General features: G+C 35.5%; 3 protein-coding genes across 5 annotated transcripts; 2 read left to right on the top strand and 1 right to left on the bottom strand.

Annotated features, from left to right (window-relative positions):
• The first annotated feature begins 27 nt into the window (after positions 1 to 27).
• Nos (Nitric oxide synthase) lies at positions 28 to 10,311 on the top strand. Its single transcript, XM_076428949.1, has 25 exons — positions 28 to 162; positions 2,081 to 2,217; positions 3,005 to 3,167; positions 3,243 to 3,334; positions 3,396 to 3,537; positions 4,095 to 4,234; positions 4,601 to 4,775; positions 4,846 to 4,947; positions 5,014 to 5,208; positions 5,287 to 5,384; positions 5,451 to 5,599; positions 5,707 to 5,807; positions 5,880 to 5,947; positions 6,023 to 6,166; positions 6,381 to 6,555; positions 6,631 to 6,760; positions 7,676 to 7,754; positions 7,830 to 8,023; positions 8,103 to 8,272; positions 8,360 to 8,570; positions 8,655 to 8,742; positions 8,822 to 8,946; positions 9,010 to 9,155; positions 9,230 to 9,421; positions 9,703 to 10,311. The coding sequence occupies exons 1-25, from the start codon at positions 58 to 60 to the stop codon at positions 9,808 to 9,810; spliced, it is 3,429 nt and encodes a 1,142-aa protein (XP_076285064.1). The 5' UTR covers positions 28 to 57; the 3' UTR covers positions 9,811 to 10,311.
• A 44-nt stretch (positions 10,312 to 10,355) lies between these two features.
• Positions 10,356 to 12,221, bottom strand: Sdhb (Succinate dehydrogenase, subunit B (iron-sulfur)). Its single transcript, XM_076429203.1, has 6 exons — positions 12,058 to 12,221; positions 11,501 to 11,631; positions 11,274 to 11,417; positions 10,998 to 11,193; positions 10,691 to 10,915; positions 10,356 to 10,628 (listed from the first exon to the last, which is right to left on the bottom strand). Exons 1-6 carry the CDS (start codon positions 12,100 to 12,102, stop codon positions 10,536 to 10,538), a joined length of 834 nt encoding a protein of 277 aa, XP_076285318.1. The 5' UTR covers positions 12,103 to 12,221; the 3' UTR covers positions 10,356 to 10,535.
• Positions 11,924 to 14,040, top strand: LOC143211482 (coenzyme Q-binding protein COQ10 homolog B, mitochondrial). 3 transcript variants are annotated; one of them, XM_076429216.1, is made up of 3 exons: positions 11,924 to 12,210; positions 13,400 to 13,525; positions 13,596 to 14,040. In XM_076429216.1, exons 2-3 carry the CDS (start codon positions 13,470 to 13,472, stop codon positions 14,038 to 14,040), a joined length of 501 nt encoding a protein of 166 aa, XP_076285331.1. In that variant the 5' UTR covers positions 11,924 to 12,210; positions 13,400 to 13,469. The 3 variants fall into 3 exon arrangements, with proteins under 3 accessions (XP_076285331.1, XP_076285341.1, XP_076285349.1); XM_076429226.1 differs by lacking the exon at positions 11,924 to 12,210 and adding an exon at positions 12,215 to 13,280; XM_076429234.1 differs by lacking the exon at positions 11,924 to 12,210 and adding an exon at positions 12,792 to 12,814.
• The last annotated feature ends 6 nt before the right edge of the window (positions 14,041 to 14,046 follow it).

Genomic DNA, 14,046 nt, shown 5'->3' with positions numbered 1-14,046 from the left:
GCGGTGAGCGTTGACAAACGAGTCAGGGGCGCGTTCTCGAGCCGAGAAGACGTCGAGATGAAGGAGCACGAGACTGGAGCCTGCCAAAGAAAGCCGACCAAACTGAGAAACCTCATCTACAAGACCGAGGCGTTTGACTCTTTGCACGCGAGAAATGCGGAGGTAGGCACTGGCAACACAAGTTTTCAAACTGCACGTCTTTTTCTCTCTCCCTGTATCCGTTTTATTTCGATCGGTATCCATTCCTCTTCCATCTCGTGTCCCATTGTCCAGACTCGGGATCGTTTGAAATCGTGAGATTTTCCTGGTCGCGAGATTCGGCAGATAAGAATGACAGTGCGGGGGCTGGCGCAAAACTACGAGTGGGCGAATTTGACGTGGACCGAGTCAATACTCATCGAAGAATGAGCGTGCGTTCGGTGGCCCACTAGTTGCGCGGATGTAGGGGTGGATGTAATATATTGCTCAAAACAAGCTGGCCGATCGCGTTTTCGAACGACTATCTCAAACGTTTTCGAGGTGATAAGAAAAACTGTAAAAATACGTTTATACATGGACGAAATCATCCTGTAGACTCTCTTCAAGAATTTCATACATCTTAAGACCGTACCAACCGATGAAATTAGAGTACAATCCCCGAAGATAGTTAGCACGATCCAACAAAATTCTTTAAAAATACTGTGTATATGCATCCTCTGTGGCCGCAAGTGACACACGGTCTTTTTAAACAATTTTTATGTATATATGTGCACATAATTGTGAAAGTGGTCTAAGTGAAAATTTAAAAACAATGAGTTTATATTAATATATTAAATTAAATTCATTCAATGTAAGTTTTGTGGTGTTTCAAAAATGAACGGTTAGATGTGTACTTGGAATTCATTTAGTGTTAATATCCTTTTCCTTTACATATCTCGAAACAAGAAATATATGACTTAGACCACTTTCATAATTATGGGCACACATACATATATGTATATACAGTATATACTGTTCATCTATTGCCATGTAAAATGCATATGTACAGATTTTTTTAAAGCTGTGCTAAGAACTGAGAATTACACGATTTAGTATAATAAGGCTTGTAGAATGCTCAGGGAAAATCTTCGATGAAAATGTAGATGATGAAAAGAATGCGAGAAGAATGTACAAATAATCGTTTAGGACATATATATATATAGTTAAGTACTTAGGAGCAGAGGGGGTAACAATAGTATAATCAGCTGTACAATGAACGACGAAGCTGTATTCGGATCTTGAGAGAATTTTATTATAATTATTATTCATTTAAGAGTATCGCAAGATTTGTGAAGAATGTAATATATGAAGGCGCATCGTTTATTTTGGGGCGCAACGAAATTCGACGCTTTGGAGTCGAGAAAATCGAAGACGAAGATATTATGGAGCCTTAAAGCGTAGCTCGTATCGGTACTTTCATCGGCGACGTTCGATTATCCGCGAGATATCATCTTCAGAGATGATGCTTTTAGAAGCCTATAGACGGCACAATCATTTAGACAATGAATAAAGTTTATGGGCCCATATCCGCAGGCTAGAAGCAACAAAATTTTAATGCGATGACTCGTGAAGATGAAACAAACGTAGTTACTTATAAAACGTAATTTTGTTATGAAGAATAATGTAATTGTTTATAGAGACTAGTAGAAAATAATATTTATATTGCTTGTATGAAATAATATGTGCCCACATAATTATGGAAGTGGTTTAAGTGAAAAAAATTAGTTTATCCGTTATTTCACATCACATTATTTTTAATTAAATTATTTTAATGTAATTCTTACGATATCGTCAAAAAATGAACCGATAGATAGTGCTTGTTATTTCAGTATATGGAATTCATTTAGTGTTTAATATCTTTTTCCTTGAAATATCTGGAAACAAGAAATTAGACCAAACCACTTAGAATTAGACTTAGACCACTTTCAGAATTATGGGCACATATAATCACTTTTAAAATATAATATAATCATTTATAAAAAGATAATTCAAGTAATTTACTGTTTGTAATATTGTCGGAGAGCTTGATTGGTGTAATAATGGCGAAACATGTATTTTTCAGAAAACATTGTGTTCGGGTCAAGCGTGTCTTGGTAGCATTATGCAGCTGCCAACACATGGACCGGAACCTCGTACCAGAGAAGAAATCCTCGTGCATGCAAAAGATTTCCTCGAGCAGTACTTTTCCTCCATCAGAAGGTACGAGACCTATAGGTACCGGAAATTTAAAACGGGTCGAGACTTGATTATAACAATCTTTATGGATTTGGCTATAGTTGGATCAAATGTAACTAATGATTCAAAGCTATAGTAGTTGATCCCACTCCTTTCGACAGCGCACTTTCGGGTATTCGGGTCCCGAAAGCGGTAAACCATATTTTCTATCTGAAATCGAATATTTAACTTTTATCCTTTGACTTCATTCAATTAGAGTATATCAATTTTGTGTTTTAGTTGTAATTATAAACAGAACATCGGAAAATATCCGATTCTGCATTCGTACAATTTCGAAGCTATTTGATAAACTTACTTGAGTTGATAGTCACATTAAAAATTAATTGATACGTAAAACACTATATTAAATTGCGCGACAAATGTTGCATTAACTACCTGTAGAAAACTTTATGACTACGTTCACTGACCTGAGTTACGAATTCTCCTTTCCAGGATTGCAAGGGTGAGGAATGCGCCTTCTCGCTTCTTGATAATGCAAAGATGGGGTTTTTCAGTAGTGACAAGTGCTAGATAAAAGTTGTTAAGCTGTTTTTACGAAGCGTACTTTGCATTACTCGTCAGCATGTAGGTGTTGCAGCTTTATGCTTCCGAATAATACAAATTACGCCTCGTAAACGTAAAAATAGGACTTTTAATAGAAATACCCCATCTTTGCATTATCGAGAAATGTAAAGGCGCACACTTGCATCCCTGGAAACGAGACTACCCCCTTAAAGTCCTCAACAATTTACGAAGTATATCGTATTTACAGATTAAACAGTGAGGCCCATCGTTCTCGTTGGGATTACGTGCAAAAGGAGGTCCTAGCCATCGGCACTTATCAATTAACTGAAACGGAATTAATTTTTGGAGCGAAACTGGCATGGCGCAATGCTGCACGGTGTATTGGTCGCATTCAATGGTCGAAATTACAAGTAGGTAATCGTGTTCCGCACAAAGTATCCGAATATTCGAAATTCAAATGAACATTTTTATGAACCCGCTTGTAGGTGTTCGACTGCCGTTACGTGACCACGACCAGTGGCATGTTCGAGGCTCTGTGCAATCACATTAAATACAGTACGAACAAAGGAAACATCAGGTGGTCTGAACAATACAACTTTGATTGAAAGTTGGCCATTCCTTAATGACTAAATTTACAGGTCCGCGATAACGATATTTCCGCAACGCACAGATGGGAAACACGATTACAGGGTGTGGAATCAGCAACTGATCGGCTACGCCGGTTATAAGAATCCAGATGGTACTGTAACCGGTGATCCAGTGAATGTGGATTTCACGGAGGTAAACGGAACTAAAAATCTCTTGTTCGAAATCACTGAGAAAACTTGAATTCTTAAGTTCGAAAACACTGACCGTCGCACTACGGTCTGGAAACCGGCTTTTTTATCGCCAGAAGTCAATTTTTCAAGATTAAAAAAAATGTTTCTTGCAACACAGTAAGAACCCCTCGAAGTTTCCAAATTATTATTCATTTCGCTCTTAAATAGGAAGAACTTCGCAAATTTTTCTTACTGCATTGAACGTTATTTTTTAAATAGAGTATTTCAATTAATTGGTAATACATGATATGATTTTTTACCACAAAAGTCTGCTCTTCAATTTGAAAAAAAGCAAGAGAAAATATTAAATAGGATCGTCAGGGCATCGCATTAAAGAGAAGCAAATTTTTGTCATGAATAACTTCTTAAAATGTGCTAAAAATTGTACTAATTTCTTCATTTCCGAGGTCCACGGACATTTAGGAAGCAATGTTTATTGATTTAGGCGTTAACTAAAAATCAAACAGCCGTTTCTCGAGTAAAACATTGCATTAAACTTCTGCCTACTGTTTTATGCAGCTCTGTATAAAATTAGGATGGAAAGGTGCACGCACTCGTTTCGATATATTGCCATTGATATTATCAGCAAATGGTCATGATCCTGATTACTTTGATATTCCGAGTGAACTGGTCCTTGAAGTTCCTCTCAGTCATCCCACGTAAGTGTTGGTAATACATTAACTTTTAATTACTCGCATATAGCCTTTACAATCTCAGAACTTAAAATTTAGTGTTTCAAAAGCATGAACAAAGGTGTCGACTACACTAGTACATATTTATTTATGCATTAAGCTAGTTATCTTATTGTATAAAAATTTATTTATGATGGAGTGATATAAAGTTCCATGTAATCAGTTATGTAGAAAGTGGAGTGCGAATAGCTGAAGGTTAATGATCAAAATTAAAGGATCTTCCTTAATTATTTCCCGATTATTAGACTTGCATTTATAGTGATCCTTCAATCTTGATAATTAGTATCGAAATGCTACTATGTCGGTGCGAATTGATTCGATCCTTCACGATAGATACGATTGGTTTGAGAAGCTGGGATTAAAATGGTTCGCCGTGCCCGCTGTATCGGGAATGGTTTTCGATTGCGGAGGACTCGAATTCACAGCTGCACCGTTCAACGGCTGGTACATGAGCACCGAAATCGGAGCTAGAGATCTGTGTGACGTGCAACGATATAATTTATTAGAGGTTCATCTCCAAGAAAATTGTAATATTTCGCTTCGAATAGAAACCTTAATAACGCGAATGTTATTTGTAGACTATAGCAACGCACATGGAGCTCGATACAAGAACTTCCACGTCTTTATGGAAAGATAAAGCTATGATAGAAGCCAACGTTGCTGTGCTACACAGTTTCCAAGTATGCGTATACACTTTGCTCGAGGCACACACTGAGAAACAATAATAAATTGAGATCTCTTTTTAGATGAAAAATGTGACAATTGTCGATCATCACATGGCTTCAGAGTCTTTCATGAAACATTATGAAAACGAGATGCGGCTAAGGAACGGATGTCCGGCCGACTGGTTGTGGATTGTCCCACCGATATCGGGATCAGCAACGCCCGTGTTTCATCAGGAAATGGCTTTATATCATTTAAAACCGTCTTACGATGCTCAGGTTTCTATAATAATATCGACGACTCTGTTTAAATTCTCACATCTGGGTTTACTTACGTTGTTCGATGCACGATTCTAGGATCCTGCTTGGAAAACACATGTTTGGAAGAAAGGAAGAGATAAGAAGTCGACGGCGAAGAAACCGAGACGAAAATTTCATTTCAAACAAATTGCCAGGTAAACCACCGTTTGAAAATAATAACTAATAACTTAAAGCTTTCAAGAAATTTTCAATATTTCCAGAGCCGTGAAATTCACGTCCAAGTTATTCGGAAGAGCTCTGTCTCGAAGAATAAAAGCAACAGTGCTATTTGCTACAGAAACCGGGACATCGCAGATGTACGCCGAAAAACTCGCTGAACTACTGGGACACGCTTTCCATTCCCAGGTACCTTTTATATTTGTCCCCACGACAATCTTATTCCAGAGAAATCGTGTCTGAAATATACTTGAAAGCAGTGAAGTACTGAAAAATATTGAAGCTGTCCATTGCAGGTACTGTCCATGTCGGATTACGACATTAGCAACATCGAACACGAAGCTCTATTGTTGGTGATAACGTCCACTTTTGGGAATGGCGACCCTCCAGAAAATGGCGAAGTAATTCTATTTCACGAAACGATTTTCTACTTTCTTAATCAACATGCGTTATGTATGCTTTAATTTTTGTAGGCCTTTGCTCAAAATTTGTATGCAATGAAAATGAATGAGACATACATTAATAGCGGCAATAAAATAAGGTAACTCTGAACCAGTTCCGAATCATTTTGTTTTTCGTGTATTATTATATCGTCGTAATTACATTTCAATTGCAGTTTAGCAACGTCGAAATCCTTCATTAAGGCGAATAGCCAAACAGAAGTAAGCAAAACTAAAAGATTGGATAGATTGGATTCCATGCGCGGTTCAACTACGGATTCTCAACCGGAGGACACCTTCGGCCCCTTGAGCAATGTTAGGTATGACTATATAGTTTTCGCACTCCAAATTCACCCTTTTTTAAATCATCGTTTCGCACTCCAAATTCGCCCTTTTTTAAATCAAATTAAACCTTGAACGACCCTGTAACTTGTATCCAGTTCTTATTATTAAATCTAAGAAGATATGAAACTCTGCTTATACAGAAATCAACGCATAGTTATTGAATATGCAATGAACAATATCTTCCCTCAGATTTGCTGTTTTCGCGTTGGGATCATCAGCATATCCGAATTTTTGCGCGTTTGGTCGCTACGTGGATAATTTACTGGGTGAATTAGGCGGAGAACGTTTATTGCGATTAGCCCAAGGAGATGAAATGTGTGGACAGGAAAAGGCTTTCCGGAATTGGGCAGCTGATACATTCGCTGTTAGTATTTTATTATATTTTATTCCGATTTGTAGAAAAAGCAATTTTTATATCTTTTATCATTGTTGTGCTTAGGTTGCTTGTGAAACATTTTGCTTGGATGACGACGGCACTTTAAGAGAAGTTGCTTTGTCGTTGGGATCAGAAGCACTGACGGCTGCGACTGTTCGTTTCGTAGAAGCTGAACCTCAGCCAATAGCGAAAGGTGATTATGTGCACAGGGTGATTCTGGGAATTAGGACACGTTACTGCTCTTTTTTAAGTATAAATAGAAAAAAATGATACAGGACATTTCGATGATATTGGGTTAGTACTTTTATACATAGGGTAGTAAAACGGATCGATTGGTTTAATACAAAAATTGGGTTGCATTATAGAATAAAGTGCAATTGCAGCGGGTGCATCGGTGCATCCGCCTGAAAAATAAGGTCATAACAAGTTAGAACGTATTATGACATTTGATTTTTTCATCATCCTTTTCGTTTTTTACTGAAAAAAGAGCAGTAACTTGTCCCAGTTTCCAGGATCACCCTGTATACATATACACACCTTGTATATTACATTATTATATGTTCTTCGGCCGAACAGAATACTGAATCATGAAAAATAACTGAAAAATAATAGTTATAGAACCGAAATAATATCGGTTCTCAAGAACCACAACCGTTACCGATATTTTCGTAACAATTACAACATCATTTCGGTTCTTCATAACTGTTTCAATCAGAAACGATATACAGGGTCATCCGTTTTTAACGTTTTTTCGTTTTCGAGAAAACCGAGTTTGAAAATGCAGCGAATACATGTGCTATTGTATAGGAATCGTCCGACGCGTCTGACCATGATCACCCAATTCTACTTTGTGCATATACATACTAAAGCAAGCGAACCTGGCGAACCTTTGAACTCGATTTTCTCGAAAACGAAGCGTCAAACGAAAAAATGTTACTCCTTTTTTCCGACTTATCTTTACATATACCCCCTGCTCGGTTGTACCACCCGTCCGGCCACACCCTGTATAACAGTTTGAAACAGTTATTTACAGAACCGTTTCAGTCGAGGCTTTTATATATATAAAATCCCTTTATCAAAGTTTCGTAAATGAAATTCCTCTTTCCAGCATTAAGCAAATGCCATAACAGGAATGTTACCACTTGTAACATGTTCGCAAAAACAAATTTATGTCGTGACTCGGCAAGGTAATTATGCATATTCGATAGATCGTTCTATAATACCACAACACATTGTAACGATATGTAACTTCGTTTTTCTAGCGGAAACACACTGCTTTTGGAATTGGATGATATAGCAGGCATGGAAATATCGTATAAGCCCGGCGATCATTTGGGGGTGTTTGCGTGCAATAGGTCAGAACTTGTGGAAGGAATTTTAAAACGAGTGCAGACCCCGTTTGATCCAGATGTGCCAATGGAATTGCAAATGCAAAAACAATCTCACACGCCTAATGGTTTGCACGAGTATCACGCAACTTGTAGAATTCATAGGTTTTCGTGATTTTAATTGTACTTATTATCTTGTTGATTTAGGCATTGAAAAACGATGGGTAGCACATGATAGATATTTACCTAATAGTCTGAGAATGCTACTAACGAGATTTTTAGATATTACAACACCTCCAACACCGAACCTTCTCAGATATTTTGCATCGATAGCTACCAACGTGAAAGAACAAGCTCAACTAAACCTTCTGTCTTCTGTAAGTGTATAATTCAAATTAAATTAAGAAATATTCGACGCATAAAATCAGAAATAGTATTAAAACATCTTTTTATCATCTATACAGGACTCTGCAGCATACGAGGACTGGAGGCATTGGAAATTTCCTAATTTAGTAGAAGTGTTAAATGAATTCCCATCTGTAAAGCCTTTTGCACCATTGTTACTCCTTCATTTAACACCTTTGCAACCAAGATTTTACAGCATTTCCTCTTCTCCTGATGTGCATCAAGGACAGATACATCTTACTGTTGCCGTTGTACAATATACAACGCAAGGTATTCTATATCGTGTACAACTTTTCAGAGTAACAAGTTTGTTAATTGTTTGTCGGTAACTAATTTATTGGAAAAATACCTTAGGTGGGTCTGGACCAGTTCATTATGGAGTCTGTTCTAATTATTTACGCGAGGTATCGGATGGAGAACCACTCTATGTGTTTGTACGCAGGTAAATCCCCGTTTGGGATGCTCCAAGTTGAGCATTTTTGTTTTATAAGAATATTAATATATCTTCTGTTTTTATTTAGCGCGCCTAATTTTTATATGCCACCTAATCCGAAAGCTCCCATGATACTAGTCGGTCCAGGTACCGGAATCGCGCCTTTCCGCGGATTTTGGAGTCACAGACTCGCGGAAATAAAACGACGTCCAGGTACTTCTTTATATTGATCGGTATAAGTTTAACTGTAGCATAAATGTAATTTACAACTTACAGACCTTGAGTATGGGAAAGTCTGGTTGTTCTTTGGTTGCCGACAGAGAAACTTAGACTTATATAGAGATGAAAAAAAAGAAATGATAAAGGCTGGAGTTTTAGATAAGATCTTCTTGGCCCTTTCTCGAGAATGTGGATTGAAGAAGGTATATATACCATATACCTTTAATATATTTCCATTATTTTTAATATCTAATATTTCTCAATTATTTTTTTATAGACATATGTACAAGATTTGATTCAGGCGGAAGCGCCTCAAATTTACGACATGCTGGTATATGAACGCGGCCACTTCTACGTATGCGGTGACTGCACAATGGCAGAAGACGTTTATCAAACTTTGAAACAGATTATACAAACGCAGGGTGAAATGACAGACAAACAAGTAGAAGCATACATGCTGTCTCTACGTGTAAGTTATACATCGGTTTATCGTTTAACCCTTTGCAGTCAGAGCTATTTTAACTCGAAAATTAAACATTTCTTCCGAGCTAGATATATAATTTTCTCTTTTCGTTGATATGAGGTTGATATACCTCATACAATACTTAAATGTTTAGTAATTGATTAGAATTTATTAGAATAATGGTACAGCACTTTTTAGTGACGTCTCTCTCTTTCTCTCTGAGTCACCATTGCTAAAGGTTAAACAATCAGTTCAAATTGTTTCATCTTCTCTTCATTTTTTTCAAGGACGAAAATCGTTACCACGAAGACATATTTGGCATAACTTCGCGAACGGCAGAGGTACACAATCGATCAAGGGAAACGGCTAGAAGCAAAATGGCTGCGGAGCCGTAAATCTCTTTAAAACATATATAATCTTTGAAAAATGTTAAACAATTTGTAGATAGTTCTCAATGATGCATATCACGAGTTCCACGTGTTCCACGAGGAAACATTGCATTTTGAGAATATTAAAATATTACTACTTGTTGTTTAACGTACTTTACGATCGCATGGTTTCCTACAATTTTATTGTCTACTATACTGCACGAGTTTTTAGTATTAACATAACGTATCCATATATTTTTGATGATACTAAAAATTTTATTCGAAACAACTAGCACACTTGCGTTCTTAGTATAAGGAAACAAATGAATACATATCTAAAACAATTTTGCTCATCGAAAAAATGTTAATTGTTTCGGCAAGCTCATATTATCAATACAAGTTGTCACAAAAAATGTACGATATTAGTATATTATACTGCATCCATTCGACGGATTTTAACATATTTTCTTTTATGTCTTAATGTACATAAAATAAACAGTTCCAAATAAAAATATAGATGTCCATCTATTTCATTGGGAGTCTAGCTTTATTTACAGTAAAAGACAGTAGCATTAATTGAAATATATTATTTATTACATAAAAAATTATTTCAAATTCAGCGTATTCTGTTTTATCAAACACTTTAAATAAGTGTCTCGGACACCTTCGTTTGATAAAACATAAATTTATCGGTAACCATGATTAAACAGAATGCACATGGTTTACTAATCGGTTTTACTCTTTCTACTTACTTATACAGCAGCATCGAGACCTGGTTTTTGTTTCTCACTAATGTTGGCCAACAGTTTCTTTATTTCGGCAATTGCCTTCCCAGGATTCAATCCCTGTTGAGAAGAACGTAGTAACTTATGCCCAATGAATAGTATTATATTATAAAGATACTCACCTTTGGACAAGTGCGAGTACAGTTCATAATAGTATGACAACGGTACACGGAGAACGGATCTCTCAATTGTAAAAGACGTTCTTTTGACTTATTATCTCGTGAATCGATAATCCACCTGTAGGCTTGCATAAGTACAGCTGGTCCTAAGTACTTATCACCGTTCCACCAATACGATGGGCAAGAAGTGCTGCAGCAAGCGCATAGGATGCATTCGTACAGACCATCCTATAATAAAAAAAATGGTGAATTACATTCAGCGAAACTAAAGGTATTTGTAGTAAGGTAAAAACTTAATAAATTAAAGTACCAATTTTTTACGATCGTCAACACTTTGCAAATATTGCTTGGAGCCAGCTTTTTGTCCATCGCCACGTTGCAACCATGGTTGTATACTTTTATACTGATTATAGAAGTTGGTCAAATCAGGGACCAAGTCTTTCACTATATACATATGTGGTAAAGGATAAATCTTGCTACTCGAACTTAAATTAGAATCAATTTTGCTAAAACAATTAAGTACAATTAAGTCATTTTCATCTTCATGTCTGTGCGGTAAAAGAATATAAAAATACTTTTCAATTACCTAATACATGCTAAAGTATTTATGCCACCAATATTCATAGCGCAAGAACCACAAATGCCTTCACGACAGGAACGACGAAAAGTTAAAGTTGGATCGACCTCATTTTTAATTTTAATCAGTGCATCCAGAACCATAGGTCCGCAACTATAATAATATTTTCATTCCGCTTACACAGAAATGAAGTAAATAATCAAATCATCATTGTTTATTTCAATCAATAAACTTACGCGTTTAAGTCTACTTTGTAATCCTGCATATACGGTTTCTCATCAGGTTTATCTGGATTCCAACGGTATATGGAAAATGTCTTTAACCTGGCTGCTGCATTTTGGTTAGCAGAGGTATGTAAACCTCTCACCTAAAATAACAAACGCAAAAATCAAATGAATAAAATCAGATTCGTACGAAGTTCGTTATTTTATATATTTCCTAAAACATTTATAAATAAAACGAGTAGTGGTAATTATATAATTATAATTGGTCATGTTTATTAGACTCGTGTAACTATTTATATGCAGAGAATTAATAAACAATTTTCGACGCAAGAATGTAAAGTAGAAATATTTGTTGAATTATCGTGTCAGTACATATCGTCAGCGTTTATGAGAAATGTCAAATCGTACAAACAAAAAAAATCGATTGATCTGACATTAGTAGCAGAACAAATAATAGACTAAAATTCTGTTGCCGAATTTTTGCACGATATGTTGCAATAATGCGACAACACCTTGCCGGTATAAAATTTTTTATTATTAACGAACGAAATGATTTTCGAAGTACTCACTTGCCGAAATACATTTCTGCAAGCCTGCGGAGCGATGCCAGCCATTTTTTAAATATGAATCGAAACGAAGGCGTTTGCGGTACCTGTGTTATGTAACTTTGCACGTGAAAGAGTACCAACACCAACCTTACTGCTGCTACGTCAGCTCGGAGGGTATGTCCTCTCTGGTCAACTATACTGAAATAATAATATTTTCTGTATCTGTATGTAATACGAATGCAAAATCACTGCCAAATTTTACTGTGACGTTGATCGAAGCGTAAAGTCGTGCAAAGTGAAATACATATTATGAAATAAACTCAACATTATTTGAATAAAGCTCGCTTTCATAAAAATGTTAAGAAATCATTTGAAATAAATATACGTACAAGTATTACTATTATTGTACGAGAAGAACGTCTATAGACATCGTGCACTGTCACTTGACGTTTAATTATAAAAATATGATATTATTTTTAATCATGCTTGCAGTACGATAGGCCAATATATGTATACATATTGTCCTACGCACGTCTTCGGCGTTCGTGTGATTTTATAAGTTTATATCTATATATATTTCAATATAAACACTATTTATATCAAACACATCGCCAAAGAATAGAATATTTAGAATTAGTTGAAAAAAACAATGAAGTGGATTAGTGGATCTTTATAATGTTCGAGGATTATCATATTGTAAACGGAGACTTAGTTTGCATGTCAAAATATATTATTGTATCATAGTGAATTTAACAGTATTTTTAAACATCATGTATAGGTAATATATTTTATGCGTATGTTATTACAAATTTTGATTTTTACTGCGAATTCCAAGTTATTTGTATACACAGGTTATATTCAAGATTATTTATAGTACATAATCGTGTGATACTGCTGCATTACGATTTAAAAAGTAAAATTATGAATTGTAAAAAGCAAATTGTACTGTTTCCATTAAATATCTACAATTATAAGAAGAATATATTATTAATCGTGAAAAAATTATAATAGAACAGTGATATAACCTAGTTCGCGGAATTAACATTGTAAATATAAGAAAGACTATATGTCATATCGTAATGAGAATCGTTTTTGATTAATCTAAGCAATATTTATTGATACTTCATAGATTTTTTCATTTTTATTGTATCATTAATTTATTGCTAATTTTTCAATTCTATTATTATTGGAATATCACCATTGCTTGTTCGAATATCAGACTGTACACTCAAAGAAGAGTAAAGGTCGGTTTTCATAGTGAGCGTTCTCCTAACTTTCAATCGATGTAATTCATTTTAAACCAAACGCGTCGGCAAATTTTCTAAATTGATTGTAAAATTGATAGAAATTATATTATTTTCAGAGGTGTTGCACTGGTTGAAAATATAGTGCTTCGAAATCGAAATCATTTTAATAAACAATGCGTGGAAACGATGTATATGGCTGTTGCATCGAAATTGAAGGAATACGAAGGACGTAAATTGATAGGGTACGTTTTTAAAAAAGATAACAGTAATAATTCTATTATGATCGTTTTATATTTTCTTTTTTATGCACAGATTTTCAATGGAGCAAATATACGATGTCGTAGCAGACGTGAAGAATTACAAAAAGTTCGTACCGTTTTGTAAAAAGTCCGACGTTATATCAAGCGATGATGATAGCCTTAAAGCGAATTTAGTTATAGGATTTCCGCCGATAAAGGAAAGCTATACTTCCAAAGTAACATTTGTCCGACCACATTTCGTAAAAGCCGAATGCACGGATGGTAGATTATTTAATCATTTGAATACATTGTGGCTATTCAGTCCAGGATTAAAAAATAATGCACAAACGTGTGTAATTGACTTTTCGTTATCATTTGAATTTAGGTCACTTATACACTCGCATTTCTCTAATTTATTTTTTAACGAGATAGTAAGACAAATGGAGAATGCCTTTATCGAAGAAGCTAAACGTAGATATGGCAGACCCTGTATAAAAACGGTACGATTAGAGAGATGACAAATT

This window comes from Lasioglossum baleicum, chromosome 1 (genome assembly GCF_051020765.1).
Source record: "Lasioglossum baleicum chromosome 1, iyLasBale1, whole genome shotgun sequence".
NCBI classification, from domain to species: domain Eukaryota; kingdom Metazoa; phylum Arthropoda; class Insecta; order Hymenoptera; family Halictidae; genus Lasioglossum; species Lasioglossum baleicum.
Note: the sequence above shows the minus strand (reverse complement) of the source record. Positions and strands in the feature narration are given on the sequence as shown.

Excerpts from the sequence above, each read along its gene's own strand:
- Nos (XM_076428949.1), top strand. The coding sequence starts at position 58 with ATGAAGGAGCACGAGACTGGAGCCTGCCAAAGAAAGCCGACCAAACTG. Across the intron at positions 2,218-3,004 it reads TACTTTTCCTCCATCAGAAG|ATTAAACAGTGAGGCCCATC; the intron begins GTACGAGACCTA and ends TCGTATTTACAG. Across the intron at positions 3,538-4,094 it reads TGAATGTGGATTTCACGGAG|CTCTGTATAAAATTAGGATG; the intron begins GTAAACGGAACT and ends TGTTTTATGCAG.
- Sdhb (XM_076429203.1), bottom strand. The coding sequence starts at position 12,102 with ATGGCTGGCATCGCTCCGCAGGCTTGCAGAAATGTATTTCGGCAA. Across the intron at positions 11,194-11,273 it reads AATACTTTAGCATGTATTAG|CAAAATTGATTCTAATTTAA; the intron begins GTAATTGAAAAG and ends TAATTGTTTTAG. Across the intron at positions 10,629-10,690 it reads GTACTCGCACTTGTCCAAAG|GGATTGAATCCTGGGAAGGC; the intron begins GTGAGTATCTTT and ends TCTTCTCAACAG.
- LOC143211482 (XM_076429234.1), top strand. Across the intron at positions 13,526-13,595 it reads GAAGGACGTAAATTGATAGG|ATTTTCAATGGAGCAAATAT; the intron begins GTACGTTTTTAA and ends TTTTATGCACAG.